Source organism: Trichomycterus rosablanca, chromosome 1 (assembly GCF_030014385.1).
Source record: "Trichomycterus rosablanca isolate fTriRos1 chromosome 1, fTriRos1.hap1, whole genome shotgun sequence".
In the NCBI taxonomy this organism is placed as follows: Eukaryota; Metazoa; Chordata; class Actinopteri; order Siluriformes; family Trichomycteridae; genus Trichomycterus; species Trichomycterus rosablanca.
In genome coordinates this window covers 76,508,405-76,532,676 of record NC_085988.1, presented here as the reverse complement: position 1 = coordinate 76,532,676, position 24,272 = coordinate 76,508,405, and the positions used below count along the sequence as shown (strand labels likewise).

At 40.3% G+C, this 24,272-nt stretch overlaps 1 protein-coding gene across 1 annotated transcript in view; it reads right to left on the bottom strand.

Annotated features, from left to right (window-relative positions):
• Nucleotides 1-24,272, bottom strand: part of phf21b (PHD finger protein 21B) — a 206,519-nt gene that overhangs the window by 29,875 nt on the left and 152,372 nt on the right. The window contains exons 4-5 of the mRNA XM_063006698.1: nucleotides 19,552-19,578; nucleotides 14,506-14,739 (exon numbers count right to left, since the gene is read on the bottom strand). Of these exons, the coding sequence (XP_062862768.1) occupies nucleotides 14,506-14,739; nucleotides 19,552-19,578 (261 nt within the window). The remainder of the gene's footprint in view (nucleotides 1-14,505; nucleotides 14,740-19,551; nucleotides 19,579-24,272) is intronic.

Sequence of the window (24,272 nt, the reverse complement as noted above, 5' to 3'; positions counted from 1 at the left end):
GTACACTATATAAGTAAAGGTACACTATTATATAAGTAAAGGTACACTATATAAGTAAAGCTACACTATATAAGTAAAGCTACACTATATAAGTAAAGGTACACTATATAAGTAAAGGTACACTATATAAGTAAAGGTACACTATATAAGTAAAGGCATACACCATTTCAAATGAGTGGTTTACAGCTAATTGGTGCATAGAATTAGGCATACAATTATACAGTATCCGTAGACAAACAATTAGTACACTTTAACAAAACGATACACAATGCTGTGTGTGAGCAGTAAACGTACACTGAACTAGTGCACCTAACCCTCAGTTTCACTGATGACCACATGGGGGCGATGTAGTAACCAAAATACCAGCTTCCACTACAGCACATAAACTTCCACCCTCTCCTACAACAGCAGGTGGACTTGAATAAAAACCACAATGAAATGAAAGTTTTATTGCGCTAAAGAGAATTAAAAAAACTGCGGTCAGATTTAGTTCAGTAAAATCACAGCTGAACTCCAAGAATCAGTGTAGAGGCTGTTAGAGCTTTAATGTAATGCTGCTACACTGAAGATCACAACAGAACTGATCCCCTGCCAGTGTGGGATTAAATGATTTACTGTACAATCCATGTAGCATTAACTCACATGTATTCACATCAAAATCCATCCATCTATTCACATATCTACACACACAAACACACACACATCCATACACATTCACACATCCACATATACACACATCATTCACGTTACATCCATACACATTCACACATCCACATATACACACATTATGGATGTGTATGTGTGAATAATGTGTGTATGTGGATTTGTGAATGTGTACATGTGAATAATGTGTGTATATGTGGATGTGTGAATGTGTATGGATGTGTACATGTGAATAATGTGTGTATATGTAGATTGTATGTGTGTATGTGTGAATAATGTGTGTATATGTAGATTGTATGTGTGTATGTGTGAATAATGTGTGTATATGTGGTTGTGTGAATGTGTATATGTGAATAATGTGTGTATATGTAGATTGTATGTGTGTATGTGTGAATAATGTGTGTATATGTAGATTGTATGTGTGAATAATGTGTGTATATGTGGTTGTGTGAATGTGTATATGTGAATAATGTGTGTATATGTAGATTGTATGTGTGTATGTGTGAATAATGTGTGTATATGTAGATTGTATGTGTGAATAATGTGTGTATATGTGGTTGTGTGAATGTGTATATGTGAATAATGTGTGTATATGTAGATTGTATGTGTGTATGTGTGAATAATGTGTGTATATGTAGATTGTATGTGTGAATAATGTGTGTATATGTGGTTGTGTGAATGTGTATATGTGAATAATGTGTGTATATGTAGATTGTATGTGTATGTGTAAATTAGTGGCGGCTGGTCTTTCAAAGAGGGGAAGCTCATTGTCGGCTTACATCATAAAATTTGTCAATTTATTTATACATAAATTCTGCCCTCCGTTCCTTTTCAAGCAAATACCAAGAAATGGGTTGCAGTTTGTCTTTCGACTTCACTCGCAAAATCCGCGATGGGACTGAAGCTCCCAGTGATTAACTGAAGGTGTAGATCTCAAAATAGCTGTCAATCAAAACGGGATTCAGCCTTTCGACTGATCCTCCAATCATCTTGCAGAAGCTCATCGTCCAGACCCGCCCACAGCTCCATTCACCCCTAGAGACGCTCAGCGTCCGGGACAAAATCGTGGCATTTATCCAGTGACCGGCGAGTTTCAAAGCAATGAAAAAACCTTTCCATGCAGCTTCAGCTTCTGCGGGCAAATGCATTGACGCTACGGGAATGAACGAGAAGTTCGAGTCAGTCGATTTGTGATAAGTAGCTGATTCTGAACGAACTCGTCTTCGAGATGAACGTGTTCTAACGCATTTGTAGTCAATAAAATGTTAACACAACTGTACATATTTGACCATTTAATTTTTGACATTTTAGGGGAAGCTGAGCTTCCCTTGCAGTCTTAGAGAAATCGCCACTGGTGTGAATAATGTGTGTATATGTGGTTGTGTAAATGTGTATGGATGTAACATGTGAATAATGTGTGTATATGTGGATGTGTGAATGTGTATGGATGTGTATGTGTAAATAATGTGTGTATATGTGGATGTGGATGGATATAACGTGAATAATGTGTGTATATCTGGATGTGTAAATGTGTATGGATGTAACATGTGAATAATGTGTGTATATGTGGTTGTGTAAATGTGTATGGATGTAACATGTGAATAATGTGTGTATATGTGGATGTGTGAATGTGTATGGATGTGTATGTGTAAATAATGTGTGTATATGTGGATGTGGATGGATATAACGTGAATAATGTGTGTATATCTGGATGTGTGAATGTGGATGGATGTAACATGTGAATAATGTGTGTATATCTGGATGTGTGAATGTGTATGGACGTGTATGTGTAAATAATGTGTGTATATGTGGATGTGTATGGATATAACGTGAATAATGTGTGTATATCTGGATGTGTGAATGTGGATGGATGTAACATGTGAATAATGTGTGTATATCTGGATGTGTGAATGTGTATGGATGTAACATGTGAATAATGTGTGTATATCTGGATGTGTGAATGTGTATGGATGTAACATGTGAATAATGTGTGTATATGTGGATGTGTGAATGTGTATAGATGTGTATGTGTAAATAATGTGTGTATATGTGGATGTGTGAATGTGTATGGATGTAACATGTGAATAATGTGTGTATATGTGGATGTGTAAATGTGTATGGATGTAGCATGTGAATAATGTGTGGATGTGTGAATGTGTATGAATGTGTATGTGTGAATAATGTGTGTATATGTGGATTTGTGAATGTGTATGGATGTAGCATGTGAATAATGTGTGTATATGTGGATGTGTGAATGTGTATAGATGTGTATGTGTAAATAATGTGTGTATATGTGGATGTGTATGGATGTAACATGTGAATAATGTGTGTATATGTGGATGTATGAATGTGTATGGATGTAACATTGAATAATGTGTGTATATGTGGATGTGTGAATGTAGCATGTGAATAGATAGATAGATAGATATACTTTATTTGTCATATATACATATACACGTGTACAGTACAATGAAATTCTTTCTTCGCATATCCCAGCTTGTTTTTGGAAGCTGGGGTCAGAGCGCAGGGTCAGCCATCGTACGGCGCCCCTGGAGCAGACAGGGTTAAGGGCCTTGCTCAAGGACCCAACAGTGTTTGCATAGCAGAGCCTGGATTTGAACCACCAATCTTCAGGTTGATAGCCCAAAGCTCTACCCACTAGGCTACCACTGTCCCTTTCATTCATCCATATATAATGTGTGTATATGTGGATGTGTGAATGTGTATGGATGTAACATGTGAATAATGTGTGGATGTGTGAATGTGTATGGATGTGTGTGTGAATAATGTGTGTATATGTGGATGTGTGAATGTGTATAGATGTGTATGTGTGAATAATGTGTGTATATGTGGATGTATGAATGTGTATAGATGTGTATGTGTGAATGATGTGTGTATATGTGGATGTGTGAATGTGTATGGATGTAACATGTGAATAATGTGTGTATATGTGGATTTGGACGTTATGCCATCACTTGGGGACAATCCGCTCTCCAAAGTTGGTTCCATTGTGAAGCCATAAAACATGCAACACAAGTTGAGTTCTGCTGGTACCACATGCCAGTGGAAAACTGGACCGGACCAAGCTGCCCAGTATCATGGCTTCAGAAAAATAGTAGATTAGCCAACAAAGAAGCTGGCAAGACTGAGAGGAAGACACTGTGATACATAGAAGAACTTCCACCTGAAACTAGTCAATGCTCAAGAGGCGCAGCTGTTTGACAATCAAGAGAAGCTGACACATTAATCAACTGCGTTTTCATTTTCCCTTTGCTAGTCAAAATGGCAATGCAGAAGGACACAATTTTTACCTGCCATACTACTTCCACAGCTGCCATGTTACAGTTTAATACAAATCAGTCTATTTGGTTCCTCAAAAATCTGTAAAAACATGCATCAAATTATTACATCGACATGACAAGTCGCTGTACTAATGATGTCATGGTGCAATTCAGTTAGCATTAGCCACTCACATATGGGACACCATTAAGCGGTGACTGTTGGAGCGGATGCTTGATAGCATGGCAAACAGGCACAGGCGAGGCGTGGGCACGGCGCCCATCTCATTTACTTACTGCAAAGCCAGCAGTTTATAGTGGTGCCTCAAACAGCCTTTGGCTTTCCTCACCGGTAGCCCTGCCTACCAGCTGTGTTTACAGGCATTCACACTGGTATTTTTAAAAGCCGGGTAAATATTCATGTGAACATACATAAGAAGAAATATGCGAGTGGGTGTGAAAGAGGACTAATTGAGGTGCAGTGTGGTACTTTCACTGTGAGTGTAATTAAAACTATTCACCCAAGTGCAGGACAGCTAGTTCCAGTGGCACCACTTAAATGCTGGATGTTCCACTTGTTATTCTCTGACACGGATTGCCAAGATTAGTCAAGGATGACCTTAACTCTATTCAAAGCAGAAGCCAGAAGGATGGAAGGCAAAAGGAGGTTCAAAAATAAAAATGTTCACAGTTTTTTTACTCCTGAGTGTGGACCAGTCAGACAGGAAGATACTGCATCCTACCTTATGCACACTTATTAGTGCACTATGGTCCTACAGAGTAGGTATTATTAGGGTGGTGGATCATTCTCAGCACTGCAGTGACACTGACATGGTGGTGGTGTGTTAGTGTGTGTTGTGCTGGTATGAGTGAATCAGACACAGCAGCGCTGATGGAGTTTTTAAACACCTCACTGTCCCTGCTGGACTGAGAATAGTCCACCAACCAAAAACATCCAGCCAACAGCGCCCCGTGGGCAGCGTCCTGTGACCACTGATGAAGGTCTAGAAGATGAGCAACTCAAACAGCAGCAATAGATGAGTGATCGTTTCTGACTTTACATCTACAAGGTGGACCAACTAGGTAGGAGTGTCTAATAGAGTGGACAGTGAGTGGACACGGTATTTAAAAACTCCAGCAGTGCTGCTGTGTCTGACCCACTCATACCAGCACAACACACACTAACACACCACCACCATGTCAGTGTCACTGCAGTGCTGAGAATGATCCACCACCTAAATAATACCTGCTCTGTGGTGGTCCTGTGGGGTCCTGACCATTGAAGAACAGCATTAAAGGGGGCTAAAAAAGTATGTAGAGAAACAGATGGACTGCAGTCAGTAATTGCAGAACTACAAAGTGCTTCTTTATGGTAAGTGGAGCTGATAAAATGGACAGTGAGTGTAGAAACAAGGAGGTGGTTTTAATGTTACTGCTGATCAGTGTATAAATGTACTAATAATAGTATATACCAAGGTGGGTAGAAATAAGGTCCTGGGTTTGATTCCCATTGTGTGAGCAGTCTGGGTCCTTTCTGTGTGGTGTGTGTATGTTGGTCCCGTGTCTATGTGGGTTTACTTATGGAGCTCCCACAGTCCAAAGACATTAGTCAGGTTAATAGGAGATACTAAATTGCCCTTGGTGTGACTGTGTGTATAAATGTGTGTTTGTCCCGTGTGTTGTCTACCTTTCACCCAGTGAACTGTACCCACTGCAACCCTGAATAGGATATAGCGGTGGTCAAACAGACAATGAATGAATAGTATAGTGAGCTAAGATAAAGAGAAACTGAAAACTGGTTGTACAGAAAGTTACTATTAGGTAGCTGAATATCATATGTCATGTCATTACGCCGTCAGCGCTTTGCAATGGTTGGCTGCACAGATGGGTCAGTTGTCTCCAATCCCCTCTGTCTTATGTCGCTTGTAGCAGACTAGCCCCTGATAATGCAAACCACGTCATGATGTTGTCAACCCGGCTTATATCATATAAAGTATATTACATTTTGCAAACCTTACATACAACCCCAAATCAGAAAACATTGGGACAGTATGCAGTGTTTCTTAAATTTACATTGACTTTTATTTCATTGTTTCATTTCAACTGTAGTCCATCTGTTTCTCTGCATGCTTTGTTAGCCCCCTTTTACGCTGTTCTTCAATGGTCAGGACCCCCACAGGACCGCTACAGAGTAGGTATTATCTGGGTGGATCATTCTCAGCACTGCAGTGACACTGACATGGTGGTGGTGTGTTAGTGTGTGTTCTGCTGGTATGAGTGGATCAGACACAGCAGCGCTGCTGGAGTTTTTAAACGCCTCACTGTCACTGCTGGACTGAGAATAGTCCACCAACCAAATATATCCAGTCAACAGCGCCCTGTAGGCAGGGTCCTGTGACCACTGATGAAGGTCTAGAAGATGACCAACTCAAACAGCAGCAAAAGATGAGCGATCGTCTCTGACTTTACATCTACAAGGTGGACCAACTAGGTAGGAGTGTCTAATAGAGTGGACAGTGAGTGGAGACGGTATTTGAAAACTCCAGCAGCGCTGCTGTGTCTGATCCACTCATACCAGCACAACACACACTAACACACCACCACCGTGTCAGTGTCACTGCAGTGCTGAGAATGATCCACCACCTAAATAATACCTATTCTGTGGTGGTCCTATGGGGGCCCTGACCATTGAAGAACAGGGTGAATGCAGGCTGAAAAAGTATGTAGAGAAACAGATGGACTACAGTCAGTAATTGTAGAACTACAGAAGTGCTTCTATATTGTAAGTGGAGCTGATAAAATTGACAATGAGTGTAGAAACAGAGGTGGTTTTAATGTTATGGCTGATCAGTGTACCATTCCTATACATACAATGGACCCTTTACTCCCACACTGAGATGTTTACCTAGTTTATTTACTGTAAACTCTTTTGGCAGATGCTGCTGTTTGGGTTCTTGTTTCAGTGTTGACCTTAATCAGCCTGCTGTCACCACAAAACAGCTCCGAGTCCCATCCACACTTCCCAAAGCACTCAGATACAATGTGTGCGCCCATGCATGAACTCGGTCCATTTACACCTCATTATTGATCTGCAAATGACCAACCAGGTGGCCTGGATTCGACCCCAACCGCTCACCTTACCCACTTCCTCCAGACATCAACCTCTGATCTGTGGTAATTCTCATGTGTTTCGGTATTTTAGATGTAACTTGACAAAAATAAAACTTGATCTGGGATTTCGGAGCTCTGATCTCAAGAAGCTGGGCAAAGTTGAAAGCTGTATTGGGCCCACTCGCTCACTAAACAGGCCTGCCATAAAGAGGCGTAAAGCAATCCCGCTGCCTGACCCCTCTTACTGTTCCCTTTCACTCACTCTGACAGATCTGAAGGGGGAAGGGAGAGGAAACAGACTCGGGCAGGGTGAGATGGAGATAAAGGTGGAGAGATGGAGGAGGGGGTGGTTGTGATTATTCAGGCGAATGCAAAAAGGCATGAAAATTGCCCCCCAGTAAGGGAGTGACTCAATAATAAAAACAAGGCACTCGCATGAGCCTGATGTGTACCTTTTTTTTTTGTTAAATTCAATTTTTGCTTTTTATTTTGAATGTGTATTGAAAGTGACACATTTTGTATTGCATTATTGCACTTTGAGGAATTCATTTTCTTACTTTATTTCATTTTCAATAACTGCTTCATTCTGGTCAGGGTTGGCAGTGCATTACTGGGCATAAGGCAAGAATACAACATGGACAAGGTGCCAATTCATCACAGTGAACACATGTACCTACCGTTGGGGTAATTTACAGTAGCCAATTTTTCTTTGTGTGGAAAAATGAGGTGGACGAACTCTAAAAAGACCCAGAGGAAATCCACAAGGTCAAATGGAAAAAAATCCAAACCAAGGTCCCAAGGACCAATCTTGTGCTGCATCTACTCCATGCACCTCCATGCCATCAAGCCAGAGATGTTCACAAGTCACAAAATACGAGTCCGAGTCAAGTCACGAGTCTTTAGGCTAGAGTCCGAGTCAAGTGACAAGTCTTTAGGCTAGAGTCTGAGTCAAGTCAAGAGTCAATATAATATACACAAAACATATACTGGAAATGTAGCGTAGAAGCGAATAATATGTAAGTTCAGATAAAAAACAACAACACATTAGGTACCAGTTAAAAGCTTAAACTGATACGTTTTGTTTTCATTGCAAAACAAAAGCGCACAATAAATCACAGGCACAGTGGCCAAAATCCAAAACACAGCAAAAAAAAAATAAAATCTAAACCACTGCTTACCTTAGCTTATGTTCTTCCAGATGATATTAAATATAATATAATATTATATAGAATATAATCTGTTAGTTTGTAAATGTGTGCTTATAATTAAAAACCTCCAAACTTTTCCAGGTGTGAAGTAAAACACAAACTCGTTAGAAATCCAATGAAGCGTTTCACTGACACATCATCTGTGTGACGCTGCAAAGTAAATAAACACAAATAACAGCATTTCTTACTAAAAATGAAAATCAGAAGATCTGATTGGTTCAGAAAGAGGTTCTTCCAACCATTAGCACCAGTTCTGTAGAAGCATTTCATTCACACCAGCTGTTCCAGTGAAGTGCACTACATAGGGTATTTTAAGTGAGGAGGGAGTAGGGAGCGATGCTTCATCACTATGCCGGAAGCTGGCTGGAACATTTACCCATTGCGTGCGTTGTGGGTTAAAATGGCTGGAGCGTTATTAGAGAGCAGAAAATGACACAATCAGAATGACGTCGGATCATATACAGTGTATCACAAAAGTGAGTACACCCCTCACATTTCTGCAAATATTTCATTATATCTTTTCATGGGGCAACACTATAGAAATAAAACTTGGATATAACTTAGAGTAGTCAGTGTACAGCTTGTATAGCAGTGTAGATTTACTGTCTTCTGAAAATAACTCAACACACAGCCATTAATGTCTAAATAGCTGGCAACATAAGTGAGTACACTCCACAGTGAACATGTCCAAATTGTGCCCAAATGTGTCGTTGTCCCTCCCTGGTGTCATGTGTCAAGGTCCCAGGTGTAAATGGGGAGCAGGGCTGTTAAATTTGGTGTTTTGGGTACAATTCTCTCATACTGGCCACTGGATATTCAACATGGCACCTCATGGCAAAGAACTCTCTGAGGATGTGAGAAATAGAATTGTTGCTCTCCACAAAGATGGCCTGGGCTATAAGAAGATTGCTAACACCCTGAAACTGAGCTACAGCATGGTGGCCAAGGTCATACAGCGGTTTTCCAGGACAGGTTCCACTCGGAACAGGCTTCGCCAGGGTCGACCAAAGAAGTTGAGTCCACGTGTTCGGCGTCATATCCAGAGGTTGGCTTTAAAAAATAGACACATGAGTGCTGCCAGCATTGCTGCAGAGATTGAAGACATGGGAGGTCAGCCTGTCAGTGCTCAGACCATACGCCGCACACTGCATCAACTCGGTCTGCATGGTCGTCATCCCAAAAGGAGGCTGACGCACAAGAAAGCCCGCAAACAGTTTGCTGAAGACAAGCAGTCCAAGAACATGGATTACTGGAATGCCCTGTGGTCTGACGAGACCAAGATAAACTTGTTTGGCTCAGATGGTGTCCAGCATGTGTGGCGGCGCCCTGGTGAGAAGTACCAAGACAACTGTATCTTGCCTACAGTCAAGCATGGTGGTGGTAGCATCATGGTCTTGGGCTGCATGAGTGTTGCTGGCACTGGGGAGCTGCAGTTCATTGAGGGAAACATGAATTCCAACATGTACTGTGACATTCTGAAACAGAGCATGATCCCCTCCCTTCGAAAACTGGGCCTCATGGCAGTTTTCCAACAGGATAACGACCCCAAACACAACCTCCAAGATGACAACTGCCTTGCTGAGGAAGCTGAAGGTAAAGGTGATGGACTAAACCCAATTGAGCACCTGTGGCACATCCTCAAGTGGAAGGTGGAGGAGTTCAAGGTGTCTAACATCCACCAGCTCCGTGATGTCATCATGGAGGAGTGGAAGAGGATTCCAGTAGCAACCTGTGCAGCTCTGGTGAATTCCATGCCCAGGAGGGTTAAGGCAGTGCTGGATAATAATGGTGGTCACACAAAATATTGACAATTTGGGCACAATTTGGACATGTTCACTGTGGGGTGTACTCACTTATGTTGCCAGCCATTTAGACATTAATGGCTGTGTGTTGAGTTATTTTCAGAAGACAGTAAATCTACACTGCTATACAAGTTGTACACTGACTACTCTAAGTTATATCCAAGTTTCATGTCTATAGTGTTGTCCCATGAAAAGATATAATGAAATATTTGCAGAAATGTGAGGGGTGTACTCACTTTTGTGATACACTGTATATATATATACAGTGTATCACAAAAGTGAGTACACCCCTCACATTTCTGCAGATATTTAAGTATATCTTTTCATGGGACAACACTGACAAAATGACACTTTGACACAATGAAAAGTAGTCTGTGTGCAGCTTATATAACAGTGTAAATTTATTCTTCCCTCAAAATAACTCAATATACAGCCATTAATGTCTAAACCACCGGCAACAAAAGTGAGTACACCCCTAAGAGACTACACCCCTAAATGTCCAAATTGAGCACTGCTTGTTATTTTCCCTCCAAAATGTCATGTGATTTGTTAGTGTTACTAGGTCTCAGGTGTGCATAGGGAGCAGGTGTGTTCAATTTAGTAGTACAGCTCTCACACTTGCTCATACTGGTCACTGAAAGTTCCAACATGGCACCTCATGGCAAAGAACTCTCTGAGGATCTTAAAAGACGAATTGTTGCGCTACATGAAGATGGCCAAGGCTACAAGAAGATTGCCAACACCCTGAAACTGAGCTGCAGCACAGTGGCCAAGATCATCCAGCGTTTTAAAAGAGCAGGGTCCACTCAGAACAGACCTCGCATTGGTCGTCCAAAGAAGCTGAGTGCACGTGCTCAGCGTCACATCCAACTGCTGTCTTTGAAAGATAGGCGCAGGAGTGCTGTCAGCATTGCTGCAGAGATTGAAAAGGTGGGGGGTCAGCCTGTCAGTGCTCAGACCATACGCCGCACACTACATCAAATTGGTCTGCATGGCTGTCACCCCAGAAGGAAGCCTCTTCTGAAGTCTCTACACAAGAAAGCCCGCAAACAGTTTGCTGAAGACATGTCAACAAAGGACATGGATTACTGGAACCATGTCCTATGGTCTGATGAGACCAAGATTAATTTGTTTGGTTCAGATGGTCTCAAGCATGTGTGGCGGCAATCAGGTGAGGAGTACAAAGATAAGTGTGTCATGCCTACAGTCAAGCATGGTGGTGGGAATGCCATGGTCTGGGGCTGCATGAGTGCAGCAGGTGTTGGTGAGTTACATTTCATTGAGGGACACATAAACTCCAATATGTACTGTGAAATACTGAAGCAGAGCATGATCCCCTCCCTCCGGAAACTGGGTCGCAGGGCAGTGTTCCAGCATGATAATGACCCCAAACACCTCTAAGATGACCACTGCTTTATTGAAGAGGCTGAGGGTAAAGGTGATGGACTGGCCAAGCATGTCTCCAGACCTAAACCCAATAGAACATCTTTGGGGCATCCTCAAGCAGAAGGTGGAGAAGCGCAAAGTCTCGAATATCCGCCAGCTCCGTGATGTCGTCATGGAGGAGTGGAAAAGCATTCCAGTGGCAACCTGTGAAGCTCTGGTAAACTCCATGCCCAGGAGAGTTAAGGCAGTTCTGGGAAATAATGGTGGCCACACAAAATATTGACACTTCAGGAACTTTCACTAAGGGGTGTACTCACTTTTGTTGCCGGTGGTTTAGACATTAATGGCTGTATATTGAGTTATTTTGAGGGAAGAATAAATTTACACTGTTATATAAGCTGCACACAGACTACTTTTCATTGTGTCAAAGTGTCATTTTGTCAGTGTTGTCCCATGAAAAGATATACTTAAATATCTGCAGAAATGTGAGGGGTGTACTCACTTTTGTGATACACTGTATATAATTGTCACACGTGCGACTCCCCATCTCTGCAAGCTGTAGCCTAGTGGTTAGGGTACTGGACTAGTAATCAAATGGTCGCTGGTTCAAGCCTTACCCCTGCCAGGTTGCTGCTGTTGGGCCCTTGAGCAACGCCCTTAACTCTCAGTTGCTCAGATTGTACAGTATACTGTATCTGTGCTGTAAGTCGCTTTGGATAAAGGCGCCTGCTAAATGCTGAAAATGTAAATGTAATGTAAATGCATCAAGCACTTTAATTTAAGAACTAAAACATGTCAAGGGGAGACGGTGCCAACACAAAAACTACTACTAAGTCCCATGTGTAGAAACATCCACTCACTAATTGAAAGTTAGCAATTATGTTTGACCACTGCTGGTGACCTCTCTGTACCTTTAAAAAGAGGTGGTTTGACTGCCTCTGCCTCTGAAAACCCAAACTGTCACCTTATGCTAGGAAAAGATCTACCAAGATCTGCTGGCAGCTCAGTAGTTAAGTTACTGGACTACAACCGCACCACTACTAAGTTGCCACTGTTGGCAAAGCACTTAACCCTCAACTGCTTTAATTGCATTCAGTCATAATTGTAAGTCACTTTGAGTAAAGCATCTGCTAAATGAAGCTAATGTAAATGCTGGAAAACTGCTGATGTTTCTGGGTTTAAAAGGGTTAAATGCAAGAAAAACAGAACTGTCACTTTTTTTGCTGGTTCTTGGATTAGATCAGACCAGCCAGACAAATCCCCCCTCAGCATAAGGTGACACTTTAATTTTTCTTTTCAACTAGCTTTATTTATATTTATCTGGGTACAGACAGACTACCAGCTATGATCAATCACAAGAGTTTCTTTATTACCAGCATATTTATCATATTTCAGAACACCCACAATAAACTTATTTGAACAAAGTAGAAATAAATGAGATGCTTAAGCTACCACAACACACTACAGTATATGCATGTATATTTATGAGGACAAGGTCTGAGATGCATTTCTTCGAAGGTTGCCCTGGTTACATACAGGTTTAAATAGTGCTTATAAAACACTTGCTCTCTAACAGACTAAAGACCAAAGAGCTTCTTGAATTTCTAAAATCAATCAGTCCAGTTAGAAGCTTTTACTGTTAAAAGCCCTCCAGATGTAAAATCTGGCTATATACGTAGATATAAATACAGTTTATACATCCATTAATGTTATAATCAATGCATCTAATAAAGGAGGTTTGTGGAATTTAGCTGGATGGAAGATTTCTATCTTAATGTTTTATTAAGATTGTCAATTTGTGGTGATAAATGCTATCAAGTATTAATAGTGCTTAAAGTATTAAAGGTAATGTTTACATTAATGGTTTACAACCTGTATCCTGTGACAGGTGAAGTTAAAGACTGTATTTATACACCGAGCAGGCATAACATTATGAGGTGAAGTGAATAACACTGATTATCTCTTCATCACGGCACCTGTTAGTAGGTCGGATATATTAGGCAGCAAGTGAACATTTAATCCTCAAAGTTGATGTGTTAGAAGCAGGAAAAAATGGACAAGCGTAAGGATTTGAGTGAGTTTGACAAGGGCCAAATTGTGATGTCTAGACGACTGGGTCAGAGCATCTCCAAAACTGCAGCTCTTGTCGGGTGTTCCCGGTCTGCAGTGGTCAGTAGGAAGAAACAGTGGTAAACCGGCGAAAGGGTCATGGGCGGCCAAGGCTCATTGATGCACATGGGGAGCGAAGGCTGGCCCGTGTGGTCCAATCCAACAGATGAGCATTTTACTAAATGCAATAAAACCAAAAGTCTGTGGTCAGGTGTCCAAAAACTTACAGTGTACTACCATACAGTGTATACTGCCGTCAAGGCCATTTCTTTTCCCAGGACCTCCAGGACTGTAGATAAATTAACTTTCTATTGTCCCCCTAAACGATTCTAGTCAATGCTAGGTAAAAGTGTAACTACAGTGTCATTTTAGCCATACAAAGTGCGTCTTTCTCAGAAATGTACACAGCACACCATATGAAAATAACCTTTTCTAACAAGCAGGTCATGGTGTGGTACAACTGGCCATGTACTAGCCGGCAGCAGCGTCCATTCGACTTCAAAGAGCAGGCATATTATGTGTTTGACCTCCCTTGACGGAGAACATAATCGCATTTTCATTTGAACGTTATTAATTCTGCTCTATTCATTTACGTTATTCATTTTAGTGCGACTCACACTGACAGAGAGGGATCATGCCAAGCTCTTCATGTACAGTGTCCTGAGGTCAGGACCGAACCCATGTCCCCAGGCCTGATGTGAGACACACACTACTATACAAATCATATATGCATAATAATATGGTTTACTATGTGTGTGTGTGTGTTGGGGGGGGGTTAGGGTTAGGGTTACATATAGGGTTAGAGGGGGGGGGGTCACATATTTTTGAGTGTAAAGGTGTATGACCTTCAGTGCTTTTCCTGTCTAATAATAAGTTTTGTGTGAGTTTAAGGACTTCCAGTGTTCCAATGACACTCCATGTAACCGAGCTGTGTGTTTTGAGAGTTACCTGTGAGTGGCACAGCTCCCCCGTTCTGTGCGCTCGGTTGGCTGTTTGCAGGTTGATGGGGGACGTCTGCAGCGTCTCCGAGCCCACTGCCTTTTGTCCGTTAATGTGTGCGGTCACCATGGAAACGGGCGCCTTGGCCGGCACCACTGAGATGGCGATGCTCTGGCTGGGAGGCTTGATGAGGGAGAGCGGCTTGGCCGGCGTCCCCACAGGACAACTTCTTACAGCCAGCTTCTGTCACACATAAAAAGGGGGAAAAGGTTAGAGAAAATGGAAAATGGAATAACATCAACGTTTCCGTATGTGCAGAAAAAGCCCAAGGTACATGAAAGAGTAAGGGTCAGAGAGAGGGGGAGGAAAAGCCTGCATGTCCTAAATTTGCAGAGAAGCAAAAAGCACTGGAGCTGGAAGTCTATAGTTAATAGTTAATCAATACTGTTTTGATTATACTGCCGATATGTACTGTAGCACTGATAGCACACTTCATGTTCTTCAGCATAATGAGACCAGGATTTTTTCTCTTTTTGAGGACCATCAGGGCTTCTTTTACTATGACTAACCTCGATATTTGTTGTTAATTGGTGTTGGGGTACAAAAACGATGAGTACCAAACAAATTTAGCAACTAGAACTATATGGATGTTGTTGTTTAGTATATCACTATGTACATATATTAAAACCACCTCCTTGTTTCTACATTCACTATCCATTTTATCAGCTCCACTTACCATATAGCAGCACTTTGTAGTTCTACAATTACTGACTGTAGTCCATCTGATTTTCTGCATGCTTTGTTAGCCCCCCTTTCATGCTGTTCTTCAATGGTCAGAATCCCCACAGGACCACCACAGAGTAGGTATTATTTAAGTGGTGGATCATTCTCAGCACTGCAGTGACACTGACATGGTGGTGTGTTAGCGTGTATTGTGCTGGTATGAGTGGATAAAACACAGCAGCGCAGCTGGAGTTTTTAAACACCTCACTGTCACTGCTGGACTGAGAATAGTCCACCAACCAAAAATATCCAGTCAAGGCGCCCAGGTGGCGCAGCGGGATATTCCGCTTGCACACCAGCACCGAGTTTCTGAACTCCCCTGTTCGAAACTCGGTGTTGCCACCGATCGGCTGGGCGCCATCTAGCAGGCATAATTGGCAGTGCCTGCAGCAGATACTAACTGGCCACCGTATCTGCAGAGTGGGGGCCGGACTATGTGTGGGGTGGGTCTTCATACGCTGTGTAAGGACCCTGATTGGCGGAAGAGACGCCTGTGCAGAATGCAGGAGCGAGAAGAGGAGGGCTGTGCATGTGTCGAAATGGCATCTCTCAGCAGCGGAAGACAAAATTTATTGCACTAACTCGGGAGGAAAATGGGGAGAAAATGCATAAAAAATATTTTCAAAAAATATCCAGCCAAAAGCGGCCAGTGGGAAGCGTCCTGTTTCCACTAATGAAGGTCTGGAAGATGACCAACTCAAACAGCAGCAATAGATGAGCGATCGTCTCTGATTTTACATCTACAAGGTGGACCAACTAGGTAGGAGTGTCTAATAGAGTGGACAGTGAGTGGACACTGTGTTTAAAGACTCCAGCAGCGCTGCTGTGTCTGATCCACTCATACCAGCACAACACACACTAACACACCACCACCATGTTAGTGTCACTGCAGTGCTGAGAATGATCCACCACCCAAATAATACCTGCTCTGTAGTGGTCCTGTGGGTGTCCTGACCTTTGAAGAACAGCATGAAAGCAGGTTAAAAAAGTATGTAGCGAAACAGATGGACTGCAGTCAGTAATTGCAGAATTACAAAGCGCTTCTATATGGTAAGTGGAGCTGATAAAATGGACAGTGAGTTTTAATTTTATGGCTGATCGGTGTATATATACTGTATGTATGCATATAGTACATATGCAGTTCATAATTTCAAGGACATGTACTGTATATATGGCCCCCCTTCCTCCACATAGTAAACTAGACAGCATAGTTGTGCAGCTGGTCGAGTGTTTCTTATCAGGCATGGGTTCGGTCCTATATATCAAAGTCAAAAAGTCAAAGTTTGCTTTATTGTCAATACTGCATTATGTACAGGACATACAGAGGATTGAAAAGAGGATATATATATATATATATATATATACAGTGTATCACAAAAGTGAGTACACCCCTCACATTTCTGCAGATATTTAAGTATATCTTTTCATGGGACAACACTGACAAAATGACACTTTGACACAATGAAAAGTAGTCTGTGTGCAGCTTATATAACAGTGTAAATTTATTCTTCCCTCAAAATAACTCAATATACAGCCATTAATGTCTAAACCACCGGCAACAAAAGTGAGTACACCCCTAAGAGACTACACCCCTAAATGTTCAAATTGAGCACTGCTTGCCATTTTCCCTCCAAAATGTCATGTGATTCGTTAGTGTTACTAGGTCTCAGGTGTGCATAGGGAGCAGGTGTGTTCAATTTAGTAGTACAGCTCTCACACTCTCTCATACTGGTCACTGAAAGTTCCAACATGGCACCTCATGGCAAAGAACTCTCTGAGGATCTTAAAAGACGAATTGTTGCGCTACATGAAGATGGCCAAGGCTACAAGAAGATTGCCAACACCCTGAAACTGAGCTGCAGCACAGTGGCCAAGATCATCCAGCGTTTTAAAAGAGCAGGGTCCACTCAGAACAGACCTCGCGTTGGTCGTCCAAAGAAGCTGAGTGCACGTGCTCAGCGTCACATCCAACTGCTGTCTTTGAAAGATAGGTGCAGGAGTGCTGTCAGCATTGCTGCAGAGATTGAAAAGGTGGGGGGTCAGCCTGTCAGTGCTCAGACCATACGCCGCACACTACATCAAATTGGTCTGCATGGCTGTCACCCCAGAAGGAAGCCTCTTCTGAAGTCTCTACACAAGAAAGCCCGCAAACAGTTTGCTGAAGACATGTCAACAAAGGACATGGATTACTGGAACCATGTCCTATGGTCTGATGAGACCAAGATTAATTTGTTTGGTTCAGATGGTCTCAAGCATGTGTGGCGGCAATCAGGTGAGGAGTACAAAGATAAGTGTGTCATGCCTACAGTCAAGCATGGTGGTGGGAATGCCATGGTCTGGGGCTGCATGAGTGCAGCAGGTGTTGGGGAGTTACATTTCATTGAGGGACACATGAACTCCAATATGTACTGTGAAATACTGAAGCAGAGCATGATCCCCTCCCTCCGGAAACTGGGTCGCAGGGCAGTGTTCCAGCATGATAATGACCCCAAACACACCTCTAAGACGACCACTGCTTTATTGAAGAGGCTGAGGGTAAAGGTGATGGACTGGCCAAGCATGTCTCCAGACCTAAACCCAATAGAACATCTTTGGGGCATCCTCAAGCGGAAGGTGGAGGAGTGCAAAGTCTCGAATATCCGCCAGCTCCGTGATGTCGTCATGGAGGAGTGGAAAAGCATTCCAGTGGCAACCTGTGAAGCTCTGGTAAACTCCATGCTCAGGAGAGTTAAGGCAGTTCTGGGAAATAATGGTGGCCACACAAAATATTGACACTTCAGGAACTTTCACTAAGGGGTGTACTCACTTTTGTTGCCGGTGGTTTAGACATTAATGGCTGTATATTGAGTTATTTTGAGGGAAGAATAAAGTTACACTGTTATATAAGCTGCACACAGACTACTTTTCATTGTGTCAAAGTGTCATTTTGTCAGTGTTGTCCCATGAAAAGATATACTTAAATATCTGCAGAAATGTGAGGGGTGTACTCACTTTTGTGATACACTGTATATACACTCACACTGCCTACTTTTAAAGATACGGTATTATTTTATTACTGCCATTGTATTTTCATTATAATAAATCTGCAGTTTTTACTTATGTACATATTTTAACTTACAATTAATTGTTTTATGTTTTTTAAAGTCATATGACAAAGTGCTTCTGTTCACCTATTTATCAGGTTACTCTGAAAACTGAACCTTTTAAAATTTATAAATTACAATAATGTTCTGTGTCTGTTGTTTATTTATGTATTTCTCTGAGTGGTGCAGAAGACAGAAAATACAATAGCTGCTTGGTTTAAAATATGTCCTTGTGATTGTCCTTGAAACCAAACTGTATGTGCACTAGTGCTTTTCAGAAATCCTACTTGTAGCTACAGAGCTGTACTAATCGTGTCCTCCTCTCCTCTGTCTCTCACTCCTCCCACTCTTGTAAAGAAACTAAAAAAACTATCCAAAGCCAAGATATGTATGGCTCACACTCCCGAGTGCTGAAAGAGGGGGCGCGCTAAATATTTTATATTCCATTCCACTGCCCTTGTCTTATTTCTCTCTTTGCCTTTTATCGCTTTTCTATGGATTGTGTGCGCTGGGGGAGGGGGGACGCCGAATTTCATATTCAACCCAACCAACATAGGAGGCCATTTCACTTACTAACTCACTCACTCACTCACTCACTCACTCGCTCACTCTTCTGCTGCCTTTTCACTTTGCCAGTCCAAGTGTAAAGTAAATTCAATACGTCCTTCAAGAGCTTTGCTCATAATAAGCGCTGCTGGATTACAGATATACAAGAGCCTGATGATAATGAGAAAGTCATGCGAGGTGTAATGATACTCTGTGCTACACACGCTATCCAATTTGATTTCTGTTCATGTTGTTTTAAATGCATTGCCCCTTTAAAGATGAATTACTCCTGCCGTGCACTATTCAGCACCATGATATTACACTGAGCTGGAGCTATGCAGGAAAAATACTGTTTGCATCGAAGCCGGGTGGAAATAAATAAACAACAAGGTGAAATTGATTAGATTTAGCTTGCATTTTCTACTTTTTTTTCTGCAGTGTGTGCAGCAGGGAGGCAACGCTCGATGCCTTCACAGCTTGCTGGGCTCACAATTACCTAGGCTGAGTGTAGAGGGCCTTGTGTACACACGCACACACACACTTTGACAGTCCTATTCAGTGAAAGAAAACAGCAGAACGCTTGTTGAGATTCATTTAGAGGACCCTGCTTTTCACTGTGCATGCCTAATCAGGAGAGCAGAACTTGCTTTTGTTGTGATGATAAGGCAGTCTGGGCAGCCCAGTGTGGTTTGGCAGAGTCTGGAGTGGCAAGGTGCACTCTAAATTTATGGGATCAAGGAGGAATCAGGCTGTTAGTAAGTGGGGGTCGTGATACTGGTAGTGATTGTGAGGGTATTTGATGGGGTCAGAGTACTTTAAGATCTCTGCAGAGACTAAATACTCTCTCACCACCCCAATCCGCTCTAATCAGCATGTCTTATGAGATGGAAAATGTAGAAGAAACACACCAGGGTGGCATTTCTCTCCAAATGTAATCTTATTTTTTTTAAGCATGATTAACAAAATATTTATGTAACAGTATAACATTAACAACCATAACTCTAATGTTTAACCATAACTCTTAACGTTTAACCATAACTCTAATAGTTAAGCATAACTCTAATGGTTAACCATAACTCTAATGTTTAACCATAACTCTAATGTTTAACCATAACTCTAATGGTTAACCATAACTCTAATGTTTAACCATAACTCTAACATATTTTAAACTATATCCCAAAAACAATAACATATTTTAACTTTAACTATAACTATAATACATCGAGATATTTTCAACCATAACACTAACACATTTTAAACTATATCCTTAAAACACTAACATACAAATCATTAACATATTTTAACTTTAACTATAACTATAATACATCAAGACATCAGTACTAACATACAAAACAATTATTTTAAATATAACCCAAAAGACTAACATATACTGTATGTAAACTAATCAGCCATAAAAAATCACCTCCTTGTTTCTACACTCACTGTCCATTTTATCAGCTCCACTTACCATATAGACGCACTTTGTAGTTCTACAGTTACTGACCATAGTCCATCTGTTTCTCTGCATGCTTAGTTAGTCCCCTTTCATGCTGTTCTTCAATGGTCAGGACCTCCACAGGACCACCACATGATTCTCAGCACTGCAGTGACACTGACATGGTGGTGGTGTGTTAGAGTGTGTTGTGCTGGTATGAGTGGATCAGACACAGCAGCGCTGATGGAGTTTTTAAACACCTCACTGTCACTGCTGGACTTAGAATAGTCCACCAACCAAAAATATCCAGCCAACAGAGCCCCAAGGGCAGCGTCCTGTGACCACTGATGAAGGTCTAGAAGATGACCAACTCAAACAGCAGCAATAAATGAGCGACCGTCTCTGACTTTACATCTACAGGGTGAACCAACTAGGTAGGAGTGTCTAATAGAGTAGACAGTGAGTGTACACGGTGTTTAAAAACTCCAGTAGCGCTGCTGTGTCTGATCCACTCATATTAGCACAACACACACTAACACACCACCACCATGTCAGTGTCACTGCAGTGCTGAGAATGATCCACCACCTAAATGATACCTGCTCTGTGGTGGTCCTGACCATTGAAGAACAGGGTGAAAGCAGGCTAAAAAAGTATGTAGAGAAACAGATGGACTACAGTCAGGAATTGTAGAACTTCAAAGTGCTTCTACAGTATATGGACAGTAAGTGTAGAAATGCGGTGGTTTTATATGGGTGTATATACTGTATATACACCCATATAAAACCACCGCATTTCTACATTTTAACTATAAGCCTAGACTAATAACATACCTAATCTTTAACCCTAGAACATAAACTCATTTTAACTATAACCATAAAATCATAAAACATTAAAAAAAAATAGTTGCCATTAAGTTAAAAGAACAAAATACATTTTTGTCAATAATTTCTTTACATCCTTTAACAAGAAATGTGGCTAAAACACCTAAACTCAATAATTAGAAGTGCTCACATACATATGACTATATAGTGTCAGATGTTAGATATTCTACATCTTATTAATGTATCACTACAAAACTTCAATGGTAATACCACAAGATATTTAATATTTTATATATCTATAACAGTAGTTTTAAAACTATTTTCAACTATAACCTAAAAAATAACAACATAAAACTATTGTCCCAAAACAGCAACATACTTCTAATTGTAACCTCACAACCACATTTCCAAATTTTACCCAAATACAATAAATAATATATATTAATATTTTACAATAATAAATCAAGGTATTATCAGATTTTGCTAACAACATATTTGCAATTGTAAATATAAAAAACATACATTTTTTGTATATTTAATTTTGACCCTAACTGTAACAATTTCTAATTATAACAAACTTATTCATAATTGTAGCAACAGCCTATTTTTTTTTATCTTACCCTAAACACACGTGTCCTTGTTTAGTTAATTTATCAGTTTTTTCCATGCCTTTCTTCTGCAGTTAAAAGAAAAATGAATAAAAGAAGAAAGCACACAATAACAGGCAGCAGATGGAAGTGGAAGCAGTAAATAGATCCAGCTTAAAAAGCTTTGCCAGCTTTTCCATAGTAATCAGCCAAAAATATAGTTGGGAAAGAAGGTTTTTAACTAGGTGCTGGTGCAGATCCCGTTACTCAGTATCAGCTTCTTTTTTTTTACTACTGACATTTCAAGCTCTCGAATTCCAGGTGGTGCTTTTAACCTGGCCAGGTCCCCAAACAGGCACAACTGGCTGTGCCTGGGGAGGACGTGGGTCAATAGGGCACTTTGCAATCGTGACCTCTGCTGTCTGCTTGAGGCATCTGCACTAATGGTTGGGTATTTGCGGTGTTCATAGCATGGCTCACAGTGCACTGGGTGGTTCGCTTTAAGGCTTCGCCACTGGCAGGCGAAAAGATGCAGCTGGTGACTATACATTTACTGGAGGGGGCATATAAGAGGCACATACATTTTCAGCATTTAGCAGATGCTTTTATTCAAAGTGACTTACAATTATGACTGATTACAATTTGGGCAACTGAAGATTTAGGGCCCTGCTTAGAAACCTAACCCTAGAACACTAAGATATTATAACTGTAACCCCAGAACACTAAGATATTTTAACTATAACCCGAGAACACTAAGATATTTTAACTATAACCCCAGAACACTAACATATTTTAACTATAACCCTAGAACACTAACATATTTTAACTATAACCCTAGAACACTAACGTTTATAAACTATAAGCCTAGAACACTAACATATTTTAACTATAACCCCAGAACACTAACATATTTTAACTATAACCCTAGAACACTAACGTTTATAAACTATAAGCCTAGAACACTAACATATTTTTACTATAACCCCAGAACACTAACATATTTTTACTATAACCCTAGAACACTAACATATTTTAACTATAACCCCAGAACACTAACATATTTTAACTATAACCCTAGAACACTAACGTTTATAAACTATAACCCTAGAACACTAACATATTTTAACTATAAGCCTAGAACAATAACATATTTTAACTATAAGCCTAGAACACTAACGTTTATAAACTATAAGCCTAGAACACTAACATATTTTAACTATAAGCCTAGAACAACAACATATTTTTACTATAACCCTAGAACACTAACGTTTATAAACTATAAGCCTAGAACACTAACATATTTTAACTACAACCCTAAAACACTAACATATATAAACTTTAACTCTAGAAAACTAACATATTTAACTATAACCCTAGAACACTAACATATATAAACTATAACCCCAGAACACTAACATATATAACTTATAACCCCAGAACACTAACATATTTTTACTATAACCCCAGAACACTAACATATTTTTACTATAACCCCAGAACACTAACATATATAACTTATAACCCCAGAACACTAACATATTTTTACTATAACCCCAGAACACTAACATATTTTTACTATAACCCCAGAACACTAACATATTTTTACTATAACCCTAAAACACTAACATGTATTAACCATAACTCTAGAAAACTAGCATATATAAACTATAAGCCTAGAACACTAACATATATAAACTATAACCCTAGAACACTAACATATATAAACTATAACTCTAGAAAACTAACATATATTAACCATAACTCTAGAACACTAAAATATATAAACTATAACCCTAGAACACTAACATATATAAACTATAACTCTAGAAAACTAACATATATTAACTATAACTCTAGAAAACTAACATATATAAAATATAACCCTAAAACACTAACATATATAAACTATAACTCTAGAACATTAACATATTTAACTATTATTTAAGCCCTTGTGACTTTTTCCTTTGGGGATACCTAAAGGAAAAGGTTTTCCGACATCGTCCTCGAACTCTTGAGGATTTGAAGGAAAGGATCCGAGAGGAAATCGACGCAATACCACCTGAGATGACACGGAGAGTCTTGGAGAACTTCTGGGAACGACTCCATCAATGTATTGCCAACAACGGCCGCCATTTGTCTGATATAATTTTTAAAACCCATTAAAACAAAACTGTTTTTTATGTACTTTTCAGAAACATAAGCATTTTTTTTTCTAGATAGTTGGGTTCTTTTGGTAGATTCATTCAAAATGTGGGAGATCTTTATGCCCCACCCTGTATAAACTATAACCCCAGTACACTAACATATTTTTACTATAACTCTAGAAAACTAACGTATATAAAATACAACCCTAAAACACTAACATATATAAACTTTAACTCTAGAAAACTAACATATTTAACTATAACCCTAGAACACTAACATATATAAACTATAACTCTAGAACACTAACATATATTAACCATAACTTTAGAACACTAGCATATATAAACTATAACTCTAGAAAACTAACATATATAA